The sequence below is a fragment of the Protopterus annectens genome, chromosome 11.part0 (assembly GCF_019279795.1).
Source record: "Protopterus annectens isolate FY-2018-M chromosome 11.part0, PAN1.0, whole genome shotgun sequence".
NCBI lineage: Eukaryota > Metazoa > Chordata > Ceratodontiformes > Protopteridae > Protopterus > Protopterus annectens.
This window is the reverse complement of record NC_056745.1, coordinates 932,693,097-932,709,592: the sequence shown is the minus strand read 5'-3', so window position 1 is coordinate 932,709,592 and position 16,496 is coordinate 932,693,097. Positions and strand designations below refer to the sequence as shown.

Genomic DNA, 16,496 nt, shown 5'->3' with positions numbered 1-16,496 from the left:
GCTAGTGGAGGACATGAGTGTGGCTAGCCAAACCAGTGATGGTGGTTCTCATTCGAATGTGGGAGGAAGCATTCAGATATGCAGGGAAGGCATAGTAGCCTCTGTAGTGGTACAAACACTTACATCAGCCAGTAGGGCTGAGGGTTGGGCCTAAAAGCAGAAAGCCCATCATTGTTTAAATTCTCAATGTGACTGTGGGCACAAACATCTTTTATGGCTGTCTGAGTGATGGCCACCTATGGCTAGTTCTTACCTCAGCATTGAAGACTCACACAATGGTGAGGTGAGGGAATAAATGATCACAAGACCAGTAAGGGTAGGGGCAGATGGCTGACTGGCACAGAGACCAGCATAACATAGAGAAAAATACTGTCATTTATTTCTGGATAATTCAGAGCACTTTGAATCTGAATTAGATTTGCATGCAAAAGACATACAGTGTAATGGTGTTGCTGTAAGGACTGACAGCATTTGTAAAAGAGTTTTTTTCAATTGCAGATGATGGAGCGATGGGATAATCAAGGCAGCCCTCAAACAAGTCTGTCTGCCCCAGCAATACCTCAGACTCTCCCCTTCACATCCAACCTGCACAGAGCATCATTTCCTGATTCTACCGATGGCTTTGATCCAAATAAACCCGACCCCTATGAACTGTATGAAAAATCAAGAGCAATTTATGAAAGTAGACGTAAGTCAGAAACTTTTGGGGGTTTTTTTGGGATAAAGTATTTTATGCAATTTGGACATTTAGGAGAAGCTGCTGGTTATTAATATAAATTAATATAACTGTATTGTTTTTATGCTGATATATTTATCTAGTTAGTTCATAAGTATTTAACGTATTTTTATTTGTAATTTTATTGTTCATGAAATACAATATGTATAATACTGGGTTTTTTTATGACTATGAATCATTTCTGCTCATGTTTTGTCTTTTCAAAGATAACTTCTGTTTTAGTGGTAGTTCTAATTAATAAAGCAACATTATAACTGATACTATAGTCTCTAGGGGTGTATCGTTATAACAACATTATTTTGTTGTTGGAATACAAATAGTTGTCCTGTTAGCTAACCATTATAAAACACCAAATACGCACATACACACACACACACACACACACACACACACACACACACACACACACACACACACACACACACACACACACAAGAGCGTGCGGTCGTTTGCACATGTACTTTGTATATAATCCCGGAGGCACTAGTTTTGCATAAATTTATGTTTAACAAGAATCAATAGTGACATTCCTTAGCTGGTAATTAAAAAAAGTTTGAAAATATTGAATATTTTTTACTGAATACCATTTTATTATTAACTCAGTGCAGTACTTTGAAATATACTTTTCCTTTTCTTTTACAGAATATTAGAACCATGTTTCACATTTACATTATAATCTATAACATTTAAAGTGCCAGCACCAACATCTTTTATAGTTATTTATTTCTCATTTGGGAGTCATGTAGTAGACTGATTGAGTGACCCTTCTCAGCCAAGACCCAGACCCAGGAGGCAAGACATTATCAACACAGTTACATAAATGTTACATAAAATGTTGTATAACATTGCAACATAATGCAACATACAATATTTTACATCTCGTAGTAACACATAGTTTACAGTACTATAAAAAAACATTAAACATGCAGCAAAGTATACAATTTGTTTTATTTCTCTGAGAGAGGATCATAGTTTTAATAATGCTCATCAGCCAGCAGATTCTTACAGTTCTACACCATGTTTTCATTGTTCTCATGACATCTATAAGCAATGATTGCTCGTACACTTAGTGGTATATAATATTTTCCAACCCAGAGCACCCAAAATAGCAAAGCATTGAAATAATGGCCATTTCTTTAACATGTATATTCTTTATTATTTGTGCCACATTGGTGTCAATGTAGAGATTATTAAACAGTTAAACATAAGATTTTTTTTTCTTCCAGTGCCCCTTCTATAATCAGACAATTTTATATATAAAAAGAGTTGGAAATTATAGCTGTAATGTCTACCAGGATCAGAATTATAAACTTATTCATTTTTGACTGGAGAGGTTTAATCCGGAGGACAAATACAGTGTGATTTAAATCCAAGGCCAGAAGAGAGTAAATTCCATATAATCCCCCCACCCTTGGTATGTATTATAACTATTATACCGTAAAGTTGGGAAAACTGAGCATACACAAATATTTAGTGCTCAGTTTTCACAAAGCACAGAAATGGAGCTAATGATGAAGTATGAGTTGATTGAAACAAATAGATTAAGAAAATGTACTTATTTAAGAATAACAGATTAACATTGAATAAATAATAATAAAGTATTGAAATTTACCACTTTGATGCATCATTCCTGTGTCTTTGTACTCTGGGTGTCATGTGATATTTTTATGCAGCTGACCCAGGAGTCATGCAATATTTACTTCCTAGGTCAGTCATGCTTTGAAGTATTTTATTAGTCAGATCAGGTTGCACAGCTCCTGGTATGGTATAATTTATTTTATTCAATATCATTTTGAAGTCTGAATTTTATCTTTCTGAAACATTGTTAAACTAAAGTTTCTTGTAACCTTTTGTGATGCTTTCCTGGAAAAGAGACCATTAAAGAGAACATTTCTGTGATATACAGCCATTTAATATTACTGTTTTAAATCATCTTTTACATGACATTTGCTCTTAAAATTGTCATGGAAATGAGTTTTCACAAATCTATAATTTTAACTTCCCTTAATGATACCACTTGAGCAGTAAACAGATACATTATATTAAAATCATTCATGGTAATGACTGCAGTATTAGGAATAAACTCCTGATCTCCAAGATACACCAGCTGTATCTGAACCAAAGTACAAGACTAAACTGTTCTCTTTAATATTGTGTAGCCAGCAGACAGAATAGTAAGGAAACATGCATAAGAGACATAGCTCCATATATATATATATATATATATATATATATATATATATATATATATATATATATATATATATATATATGGGTTACCCTCAGATTATCGAACATTCAAATGATCGACACTGATATGGGGAAGACCATATCATCGACAATCTGAGGGTTTAAAACTGGGGATAGATACTAGACAACTGAGGTTGTCTAGTGATCCCCATGTATTCCTGTCACCCCCATTACCTAAATATACCATCTCTGAGATCGCACTATATTTTGGTAAAGGGAAATGATGGAATACGGACCTCCGTATAGTGCAGAATGGGAATATTTCCCATTACTGCAATGTAGTGCTGTCTCGGAGTTGGAATATTTATATAGCAGGGGGGTGTGGGGGGCACAACCTCCCACATGGGGGGTGCAGGGTGGCTTGCCCCCCTGCTATAAACAGTTTACTTTTTTTGGATTAGGTTTTTTTATTTACTTTTACATTGTCGAACATTTAAATTTTCGATGATATGGTCTCGATCATGTCAGTGTTGAACATTTGAATGTTCGATGATGTAAAGGTAACCCATATATATATATATATATATATATATATATATATATATATATATATACACATATATATATATATATATATATATATATATATATATATATATATATATATCAATCCCACTGAACCCCTGGGAAGACATACAGTCTTCAAATCTGTCTTACTTGATGGCACGAACTAGTCAGTGCTAGGCTGGCATTGCCACATTGGAAGGAAGGTTAGTATAGTCTTTCTACAGACTGTAACTCCCATTGTGGACATATATCCCAGGAGACTGCTGTTTGGGAACTTTAATGTTGACTAGAAATAGATAGAACCTAGAAGAAACCCATTAATCCTCTACTAGATCATTTATTTTACAATTTATAAGCTGCAATGCCTCTGACAAAATGATGGCTGCTCTGTACTAAACTCTCATATGGTAATTATTACACATTTCCTTTTATATCCTACTGTAAATATTTAACTGATTATATTTCTTAAGTAGTACTCTTACTTAATGTCTGTTCTCTCATTATACCGCTACTTGCTAACTTCAACCCAAATGTCAACCTTCGCTGCCACTTGTTTTCTTCATGTGTCTGTATGCTGCAACTTTTTGCAAATGTACAGCCTATCTCTTACTTTCTTTCTTCCAATAGTTACAAATTTTATGATGCAAGGTTAGCATTAGTCGTCTGTTACAGTTAATTATGTATGCAAAAATGTGTTTGTAACCAAGATGAAAATTATATATACAAATGAAAATATACTACATAATGTATATTGTATATCTATGTGAATACTGAACTCTTCTCAGCAGACCTCCACTGAAGAAGGGTATCAATCGCAGAAGGACTTTCCAGGTAAACAAAGATAAATTAATTAATAAATAAATAAATAAATAAAATTAACATATAACCCACCCAAAGGCAGGGTGAAATGCAACCACAGAAAACAGCATCCCCCAAAACAAGAAAAGAATAAAATAAATGAAAACCAACCAAAATGGCATAATAAAATAAAAGTTTTAATGGTAAGAGCTTCCATGGAACAATCCACTTTATCAGATCATAAAATCAAGTTAAAACACAATGCATATAAATAATGGCATGAATCAACAACAAATCCTATAATCAATCAATTAATCAATTAAATAATCTACGAGCCTTTAGGGCCTGTTTTGAAGCTATATTACTGTGAAACCTGGTATCCTATGAGCTCTCAAGGCTATTATCCATTTAAGTTCAGTCATTTCTACTGTGTTAGCAGCATCGCGCATACAAACACCATCATGCAATATCTGCAGAAGTAGAAAATGAAAATAGTGATCCCTGTTATCTACAGTATGTTGGGATAACGCCTTACAGGTATTACAGCTGCAAAAATAGTGATCCCTGCTATCTACAGTATGTTGGGATAACGCCTTACAGGTATTACAGCTGCAAAACCAGTGATCCCTGCTATCTACAGTATGTTGGGATAACGCCTTACAGGTATTACAGCTGCAAAACAGTGATCCCTGCTATCTACAGTATGTTGGGATAACGCCTTACAGGTATTACAGCTGCAAAAACAGTGATCCCTGCTATCTACAGTATGTTGGGATAACGCCTTACAGGTATTACAGCTGCAAAAATAGTGATCCCTGCTATCTACAGTATGTTGGGATAACGCCTTACAGGTATTACAGCTGCAAAAATAGTGATCCCTGCTATCTACAGTATGTTGGGATAACGCCTTACAGGTATTACAGCTGCAAAAATAGTGATCCCTGCTATCTACAGTATGTTGGGATAACGCCTTATAGGTATTACAGCTGCAAAAATAGTGATCCCTGCTATCTACAGTATGTTGGGATAACGCCTTACAGGTATTACAGCTGCAAAAACAGTGATCCCTGCTATCTACAGTATGTTGGGATAACGCCTTACAGGTATTACAGCTGCAAAAATAGTGATCCCTGCTATCTACAGTATGTTGGGATAACGCCTTACAGGTATTACATCTGCAAAAATAGTGATCCCTGCTATCTACAGTATGTTGGGATAATGCCTTACAGGTATTACATCTGCAAAAATAGTGATCCCTGCTATCTACAGTATGTTGGGATAACGCCTTACAGGTATTACATCTGCAAAAATAGTGATCCCTGCTATCTACAATATGTTGGGATAACACCTTACAGGTATTACATCTGCAAAAATAGTGATCCCTGCTATCTACAATATGTTGGGATAACGCCTTACAGGTATTACATCTGCAAAAATAGTGATCCCTGCTATCTACAATATGTTGGGATAACGCCTTACAGGTATTACATCTGCAAAAATAGTGATCCCTGCTATCTACAATATGTTGGGATAACGCCTTACATGTATTACATCTGCAAAAATAGTGATCCCTGCTATCTACAGTATGTTGGGATAATGCCTTACAGGTATTACATCTGCAAAAACAGTGATCCCTGCTATCTACAGTATGTTGGGATAATGCCTTACAGGTATTACAGCTGCAAAAATAGTGATCCCTGCTATCTACAGTATGTTGGGATAATGCCTTACAGGTATTACAGCTGCAAAAACAGTGATCCCTGCTATCTACAGTATGTTGGGATAACGCCTTACAGGTATTACAGCTGCAAAAATAGTGATCCCTGCTATCTACAGTATGTTGGGATAACGCCTTACAGGTATTACAGCTGCAAAATAGTGATCCCTGCTATCTACAGTATGTTGGGATAACGCCTTACAGGTATTAGGTATTACAGCTGCAAAAATAGTGATCCCTGCTATCTACAGTATGTTGGGATAACACCTTACAGGTATTACAGCTGCAAAAATAGTGATCCCTGCTATCTACAGTATGTTGGGATAACGCCTTACAGGTATTACAGCTGCAAAAATAGTGATCCCTGCTATCTACAGTATGTTGGGATAACGCCTTACAGGTATTACAGCTGCAAAAACAGTGATCCCTGCTATCTACAGTATGTTGGGATAACGCCTTACAGGTATTACAGCTGCAAAAATAGTGATCCCTGCTATCTACAGTATGTTGGGATAACGCCTTACAGGTATTACATCTGCAAAAATAGTGATCCCTGCTATCTACAGTATGTTGGGATAACGCCTTACAGGTATTACATCTGCAAAAATAGTGATCCCTGCTATCTACATTATGTTGGGATAACGCCTTACAGGTATTACATCTGCAAAAATAGTGATCCCTGCTATCTACAATATGTTGGAATAACGCCTTACAGGTATTACATCTGCAAAAATAGTGATCCCTGCTATCTACAATATGTTGGGATAACACCTTACAGGTATTACATCTGCAAAAATAGTGATCCCTGCTATCTACAATATGTTGGGATAACGCCTTACAGGTATTACATCTGAAAAATAGTGATCCCTGCTATCTACAGTATGTTGGGATAACGCCTTACAGGTATTACAGCTGCAAAAACAGTGATCCCTGCTATCTACAGTATGTTGGGATAATGCCTTACAGGTATTACAGCTGCAAAAACAGTGATCCCTGCTATCTACAGTATGTTGGGATAACGCCTTACAGGTATTACAGCTGCAAAAACAGTGATCCCTGCTATCTACAGTATGTTGGGATAACGCCTTACAGGTATTACAGCTGCAAAAATAGTGATCCCTGCTATCTATAGTATGTTGGGATAACGCCTTTCAGGTATTACAGCTGCAAAAATAGTGATCACTGCTATCTACAGTATGTTGGGATAACGCCTTACAGGTATTACAGCTGCAAAAATAGTGATCCCTGCTATCTACAGTATGTTGGGATAACGCCTTACAGGTATTACAGCTGCAAAAACAGTGATCCCTGCTATCTACAGTATGTTGGGATAACGCCTTACAGGTATTACAGCTGCAAAAATAGTGATCCCTGCTATCTACAGTATGTTGGGATAATGCCTTACAGGTATTACATCTGCAAAAATAGTTATCCCTGCTATCTACAGTATGTTGGGATAACGCCTTACAGGTATTACATCTGCAAAAATAGTGATCCCTGCTATCTACAGTATGTTGGGATAACGCCTTACAGGTATTACATCTGCAAAATAGTGATCCCTGCTATCTACAATATGTTGGGATAACGCCTTACAGGTATTACATCTGCAAAAATAGTGATCCCTGCTATCTACAATATGTTGGGATAACGCCTTACAGGTATTACATCTGCAAAAATAGTGATCCCTGCTATCTACAGTATGTTGGGATAACGCCTTACAGGTATTACATCTGCAAAAATAGTGATCCCTGCTATCTACAATATGTTGGGATAACGCCTTACAGGTATTACATCTGCAAAAATAGTGATCCCTGCTATCTACAATATGCTGGGATAACGCCTTACAGGTATTACATCTGCAAAAATAGTGATCCCTGCTATCTACAATATGTTGGGATAACGCCTTACAGGTATTACATCTGCAAAAATAGTGATCCCTGCTATCATCAATATGTTGGGATAACGCCTTACAGGTATTACATCTGCAAAAATAATGATCCCTGCTATCTACAATATGTTGGGATAACGCCTTACAGGTATTACATCTGCAAAAATAGTGATCCCTGCTATCTACAATATGTTGGGATAACGCCTTACATATATTACATCTGCAAAAATAGCGATCCCTGCTATCTACAATATGTTGGGATAACGCCTTACATGTATTACATCTGCAAAAATAGCGATCCCTGCTATCTACAATATGTTGGGATAACGCGTTACATGTATTACATCTGCAAAAATAGCGATCCCTGCTATCTACAATATGTTGGGATAATGCATTACATGTATTACATCTGCAAAAATAGCGATCCCTGTTATCTACAATATGTTGGGATAACGCATTACATGTATTACATCTGCAAAAATAGCGATCCCTGCTAGCTACAATATGTTGGGATAACGCCTTACAGGTATTACATCTGCAAAAATAGCGATCCCTGCTAGCTACAATATGTTGGGATAACGCCTTACAGGTATTACATCTGCAAAAATAGCGATCCCTGCTAGCTACAATATGTTGGGATAACGCCTTACATGTATTACATCTGCAAAAATAGCGATCCCTGTTATCTACAATATGTTGGGATAACTCCTTACATGTATTACATCTGCAAGAATAGCGATCCCTGTTATCTACAATATGTTGGGATAACGCCTTACATGTATTACATCTGCAAAAATAGCGATCCCTGATATCTACAATATGTTGGGATAACGCCTTACATGTATTACATCTGCAAAAATAGCGATCCCTGTTATCTACAATATGTTGGGATAACGCCTTACATGTATTACATCTGCAAAAATAGCGATCCCTGTTATCTACAATATGTTGGGATAATGCATTACATGTATTACATCTGCAAATATCACCAATATGCTGTGAAATGCATTCCTTAAAAAGACCAGTCATCTTACCAACCTAAAAAGTCAAGCATTTATGGCAAACTGCAAGGTATATTAAGTTGCTACTGCAACAGTCTGCATAAAACCTTGGAGTAAATACCCTGCCTGCTACTGAATGGGTAAACGATTTATTCTTAGAAATAAAGCTGCAAGCTTTACGTCAATGGCAAGGATAGGTACCCAGTCTATAAAAAATATTCCTATTAGGTCCTCCCACACTGATATGTCCATAACAAAGCTGTTTCTTCAAGGAAAGATTCTTCATAAATATAAAATCGGGTCTATGGCCCACTGCCTCACTGATATTGTCATCAGTCAATCAGTCATGAGAATAGGCCAATTTTTTCTCACTACATCACATACCAAACTGATGTTGCTGGAATATGTGAGTACTAATGTGGTTGAATTATTCATTGGATGTTTAAGCTTTCTAGATTCTCTTCTGAAAGAAGAGAAATAGAGATGCTCCTTGTTGCCGGAGCAAATGAACCTCACAGAAAGAGTCATTGTGTTCATTTTAGAATAGCCTGTATTGATTAAATCTTAGTGCAGGCCTTTTAAAGCTATATTCAAACTGCCATTATCTGTGTATAGCCTGGACATCCTCTTCGTTTGTCCCTTTATGATATTAGGATATATATATATATATATATATATATATATATATATATATGTTTAGGACACATAATACTACTATGTAGGAGACCATAGTTCCATTAAGGTTTACTAAATAATGCAGTGGTGAGCTGACCATCTAGATTTAGTTAAACATACATAAAGAAACTCAATACTCTCAGATGATCAGTTAACCATATATCTTATAAACGTGGTCCTATTTTCTAAGTATTGCATAAAGTTCTGTAAAGTAACCCTTGAACATTCCCAAACTAAAAGATGCCATCCACAACCCTACCATAAAATTTAATATGGAGAGTATATGCATGTGGATTTAAAATATGATCTTGCTCCTATTGCCCCATCACTAAATTAGCATAGCTGTCTGCGCAAATAGTACTGATTGCAACCCCATTTTTTGAATACAGTACTCATGTTCAAATACAAAAATATTATTCTCTAATATTAATTGTAACACCTTCCGTATTAAGGATAACAGTCAATAGTGTTTGTACATCCATGGTTACTATATATGCAATTAGAGATATCACCATATTAACACAGTCAAATAAAGAATTAAAAAAGTGTTCAGTGTCTTTCAGGACCACTGGAGCCTTAACTAAAACTGGCTTAAGTTTATCTTCTACAAAGGCAGATAAAGGCTTAATCAGCCAATGTTGCCCTGAAATAATAAAGCACATGGGTGGACTCAATACATTTTTAAGAATTTTTGGGAAGCACATGCATCACAAGTATGGTAGACTCATTTACAAGTAGAAAGTTGTATTGCTTATATGTTATTAATCTATTCATAAACAGATCTATGCCCTTAAGGCATAGAAAGAAGAATTACCCCTGTTGTCTAGAGGTTTGCTCCATTCCCATTTTGTTGAAGTGCTGTTAAGGCATGGAAATAAGAATCCCCTACCCCTCAATCCCTGTTGTATGTGCCACTGAAGTATAACTTTTAAAAATTATCCTTGTTGACTAGTGGTTCCCCCAACCCAATGTTGCAAACTCTGCTCATTAGTATAGATATATGAGGAAGTATGACAGCCTCCCAACACACACACACACACACACACACACACACACACAACATAACCCCTAATCTCCCCTACTGCTACCTCCTAGCAGACCGACACTCTCAGTTCCACTCACCTTTACTCATTCATGTAGCCTCTTGCATGCACTCATGCATGCACCTCCTAACCCAACCTAACCCTGCCTTTCCTCTAAATTCCTGAGTACTTACCACTACCATGATGGATAAACGGAGCATTTTCGTTGTGTTGTCAACTGTAATAAGCAAGGAACAGCCATGCTGACACAAAGATGCTTCCCTTAGACAGTTCTAGTGGAGAGAGGAAATAGCGAATTAGCATATACCTTGTTAGCAGGTAGCACTGTGGCAGAAGCAGCCTAACATTCTGCTGTATGTCTTTGTGCAAAAGCACCATGTTAGGGCTGTGTCTAAATACAAAAGGGATACCATGAGGTATACACATCATGGTAGCCTTTACAAATGCATCTCCCTGTTTTTTAATGCAATTTGAGGGTAATGCTACTCAATGCTAGAAGTCTAAATCTCAAAATGCATTCGCTCGAAGTACTCCTTAAAATGGAGAACATCAACATTTGTGCTGTAACAGAGACCTGGCATACCTCTCAAGTGTACCTCATTATGAGGAACGTACCTTATTTGGGGTCTTAAAAAGTTCATGTTCCTCAAAGTTCCTCAATGTTCCACATTGAAAGACTCTGTCACACATTCAGTGTTAGGAATTTTCTTAAGTGAAATCCATAGTAAATAGAAATGAATCATATTAATTCATTAAAAGACAGCCTTTATAAGTACAATGAGCATATTTTAACCATCTAATGGCTTTCCTAGTTGAAGTTGTTAGTAAGCCATTAGTATATGTTCCACATTTTGCCCATTTGTCCCACATTATGAGGGCTAGTGTTCCTCATTTTGGAGATGGAAGGTTGAGAGCTATGAGACCTGGTTCAAGGCAGCAGAAAGCACACCTGCACTACCAGGCTACAACTCATTCCACACCTTTCAGCCCCAGAACTTGGACCAAAGCTCCAGAGGCGGTGGTGTCTCCATATTCATAAAGGATGCGCACACCTTCAGACCAGTAGCCCAACATAATGCTTCTGAGATACTTCAGGTACAGCTAACACTGGGTAAGACGGTGATTCAGGTCGTAGCCTGCTATAGGTCCCCAAACATCTCTCAAGATTCACACTCCACATTCCTAAGCACCCTGGAAAATATTAAGGTCCAACCTAACACTCTCATACTGGGTGACTTCAACTACACCTCCATTAACTGTGAAAACTACCTATGTACCAATACACTTGCCCAACGCTTTCTGGAATTCATTAATTCCAATGCCCTGGACCAACTCATTCTTACCCCCACTACAGGTAGCAACATCCTTGACCTGGTATTTACTAACATGGGCGACCATTGCTCCACACCAATAGTCAACTCCTCCCTGGTTAGATCCGATCACAAGCTAATCACCTTGGAAATCCACATCCCTCCCACCCCACAACAAAGGTAACCACCATGAAAAACTTCTCCAAAGCTAACTTTGGGCTCCTAAAAACAGAGGTGGCTAACTTCACGCCACCCATGCAAATGGAGAATAGTTACATGACCGCCATATCATACAACAATGCACTGTACAAATATGTACACAAATGCATGGATCTCACCATACCCAATAGAACTAAGACTCTCTCCTCAAAAAAAAGCAAGCCAATCTGATAGTCCCCTGCAATAAAAAAACTCTACAACAGAAGGAGGAAATGGATGCGGAATAAGGTGAAGTCCCAAGACTGGAAAGACTCCCTTATCGGCTTCAGCAAAGGGTTGAGATCCCTCAACAAATCCTCTAAAGCTAGCTATGAAAACAGAATTGCAGCAGATAGTAAAGACATCCACAAGGCCTTCTATAGTTATGTAAAGAATCTCCATGGCAATATCCAGATTTGCTCTGAGCTACTGCACAATGGTATCTCCTATACCGAGCCAACAGATATTGCAAATATACTGGTGAACAAATTCAGTGCCAACTTTACCCCCCCCCCCCAAAAGGACCAATCACAATACCAGTAGACTGCAGTATTACTTCTGCACAGGTTAAAACAGCACTATCCAAGACCAAGAATACAGCTTCTATGGGACCTGACAGTATCCCTGGCTGTGTTCTACATGAACTACAGAGTGAGCTGGCGCCTCACCTGTGTGCCCTGTTCAATCACATCCTCACCTCAGGCTTTGTACCCACCGAATGGTGCACTGCTACAGTCAGCTCTGTCCACAAAGGAGGAGTGACTGCAGACCCCGGGAACTATTGCCCCATTAGCCTGACGAGTCTGATATGTAAAGCTATGGAACACATCATCATGGACCTAATAAACAAGGATATAGGGAATCTCCAAACTCTGGATCCTACACAGGTTGGTTTTGTGAAGAGTAGATCATGCCTGCTCAACTTGGTTGACTTCTTTGAGTCAGTCACCAGAGCTGTGGATGAAGGTAAGGTGGTTCATACAGCCTACCTTGATCTGGCCAAGGTCTTTGATACCATTCCCCACTTAGGAATCATAGAAAAACTCACTAAGCTAGGCATCACCCCCTATATCACTAGGTGGGTTGCAAACTGGCTCACAGATAGAACCCACAGTGTGAAAGTAGCTGACGCCAAATCAGACTGCCGACCAGTCATGAGTGGAGTCCCACAGGGTTCGGCCCTGGGTCCTCTCCTGTTTGGTATCTACTTCTCTGAAGTCCAGGCTAACATGAAGGGACTCTGGCTGAGAAAGTTCGCAGATGATTGCAAGTTGGGAGCTGTTATTAACTCCACAAGTGATGCTGACATCCTACAAAAAGGCTTCAATGAGACCAACGACTGGTGTCAGAACCATGGCCTTAAGCTCAGTGCCAAAAATGTGACTTCATCCCCTTTGGGAAAAAACAGGTTCCCTTGAATTACCACATTGATGGTAGTCCACTGAACACAGAAGGCGTTATAAGAGATCTGGGAACACAGGTTGACAGCAACCTCTGTTTTGAGCACAACATTGCCACTGTGGTCAGAAAGTCCTTCTATGTGGCACATCTCATTACTAAGGGTTTTGCATCCAGGAAGAAAGAGGTTATTGTCTCCCTCTACTCTTCCCTCAATAGGCCAATCATCGAGTACAATGCCCCATTTGACATGACCTCACTGGACACCTGCAACAACTGGAGAGGCCGCAAAAGTGGTTTATTTGTTCTTCTTTTTGCACCATTGCACCGCTTTTTTTGGATTTCAGTCTCACATAACCTTAGCCATTAGTTGTCAGAGGCATATTGCTGTGACATTATTCATGTCCTTCCTCTTCCCAGTACAGGCCACTGATACCAGTTCTGATTACAAATGAGCATGTGCAAAACCTCATTAAAAAAACTGTGGGAGGGGTTTAGAAAGACACCCAAAGCTCCTAGCCTGTGCCTTCATAACACCAAGTTATTCTTATCTAAATTCAATGAGTGGGAACAACATCCCATTTGAGAAAATGGAATAATGATAGCATGTACATAGATGAAATCATATCAGTAGTGCTAAAAATATAAGATAATGAAAGCCAGTGATGCCTGCCGGCCCATGTTAGCATGATGTTTACATGATATAAAGTGTTGGGGCAGCTCTTCAGTAATGCAGATGCATGCTTTTCTATGTTATACATTACTGCATGAGCTATTACAGGTCATTTCCTCTATGGTCCAAGAGTTGTATATTGGGATCATCAACCAGTGTACTAGTGCATATCTGCCATAAGCTGTAATACAAAATACATTATATGTGGCATAAGCCTATCTAGCATGTTGGTGTGTCCCTAACAAACAGGTAACCCTGTAAGAAGTCTACTCTTAGAATCTTTTGGTATATGTTGGACATGTTTGAAATCTATGAGTAATGTGAACTGCCCATTTGGCACATGGACTCATTATAAATAATGCACTAAGCATTGCAGATCACATGAGAGTTCAAGGAGCTGAAACCCTTTCTGTTTATGTATCACTGGCCTTCATAAACAGATGGGTGCTTGATACCAACATGTGTGAAATCTATGGCTAACAGGACCTCAGGGAAGTAAGCTATGTTATAAAAGGTATACATGGTGTTGGTTCACATCTCAGCTGTCCTCCGGAATCATATGTGTGCTTCCATAGATTGTAGCATTACATTAAAGAAGTGATTTAGGAATTCTATGGTTGAAATCTGTGATATGCTTAATGTAACTTCTGTTAGTCAGTGGAAGGCCCCCATAATTAAGATGGGTAAAGGTACAAATACCTTTGGATCTACAGGAATAGGCACATCTCTCACCCTGCTCAATACCACTTATGGGCAACATCATTCGACTATGTTCTTTGCAGTACCTGTATCTACTCAAAAATGGTCCACAGCCTGTTGTTGGCCTGTGAGGTGGTGAGATATGAAATGCTATATGTGCCTCTTCTGGTGGCATAGAGGGCTTTAATATGCATAATTCTGAGCAGTGACTTTGGTGATAGCTCTTGTCATAGTCTACTGCTACTCCTAGCATCAGCCTTATTGTACACTGTGAATCATGGCATTCAAAACTGATGTCAATCTGCAGACATTACAGCATTGTATATGCCTCTGAATTGTACCTCCATTTTAGTTCCCCTCATTTGCATAATCCATTTGACTCATTTGAACAGAATCCCTCATTTCCATGTTATTATACAGTCGTTTGCATGTGCTGTATGGCACACTATTTTGACTTATGCATAGTTGTACTGTCTGTGTCTTTGAGTCGCCCATGCATTTCATGTTAAACTATTTGTACAAATTTGTGCAGCATAATACACTAACCCTCTATGAATCCCAGCCAATATATACCTATGTAATGCATGTTAAACAAACTATCTCTACAAAATATACATTTTTCTATACTGAATTAAAAATAAAGCAAAACCAAAATCCATAGCATCATTTAGTATCTAAGCAGATGGGTAGATCCACAAGAACCTTTTTTTTTACCTCAGTGTCCAGGTCTTGGAGCAGAAATTCTGTTTTTTCATCAGCCAATTCCTAAACCATTGTACTTTAACAAGTAAAACAGCATTTTTTCATGCAGAAAACTCTTTATTTAAAATTGGGTCTATATTAGCATGTCGACAGGGCAGAACAGCAAATGCCTAAATCTAGAATGGCCAGAACAGTGATTTTTTTTTTCCCTAGGGAAAAAAATTGCTGGGCCATTGTCGGGAATTTGACATTTCCTCCACTGTAGTGGGATCTCAGAGTTGGTATATGGGTATGGGGAGGCATAGGCCCCCACATTATTTTATCCATCGGTTTGTTTTTTGTCGTTGGCCCAGCGATTTTTTTTTCCCCTGGGAAAAAAATCACTGTTCTGGCCATTTGAGATATTGACATTTTGTTTAATATGTGTCGACGTTAGGGCATTTGCTGTTTTGCCCTGTCGACTTGCTAATATAGACCCTTTAAAATTGGGTCCCTATCAGAAAATTGAAATGCCATTTCCATGAATATGAAATGATCGACACGTATTGCGCGAACTACATAAATGCTGAATGTCCAAAACAGCGAAATCTGAAATGTCGAAGTGTTTTGGTTGGCCCGTCTGCGGTATAGCTCCATAAGGTAAGTGTGCGATAGGTGTGGACCTTAGGGTAGGGTGCAGGTTAAGGTAAGTGTATAGATAGGTAATGTATGTAAGATTTAGTGTAGTGTTAGAAGTAAGGTTTTGTTAAATGTATTTATGTGTATTATTTATTTTGTTAGGGTATATCTCCGTAGGGGAAGTGTGCGGTAGTTATGGACCTTAGGGTTAGGGAGGGGTTAAGGATAGTGCATAGATAGTTGTGTATGTGGGGGTTAGTGTAGTGTTAGAAGTTGGGTTTTG

General features: G+C 38.2%; 1 protein-coding gene across 6 annotated transcripts in view; it reads left to right on the top strand.

The window, feature by feature from the left end:
• The window catches only part of MAGI2 (membrane associated guanylate kinase, WW and PDZ domain containing 2), a 2,888,931-nt gene that overhangs the window by 2,220,627 nt on the left and 651,808 nt on the right, over positions 1-16,496 (top strand). For all 6 annotated transcript variants that reach the window (XM_044088324.1, XM_044088323.1, XM_044088325.1 and 3 more), the window contains one exon: positions 499-688. In XM_044088324.1, coding sequence (XP_043944259.1) covers positions 499-688 — 190 coding nt within the window. The remainder of the gene's footprint in view (positions 1-498; positions 689-16,496) is intronic.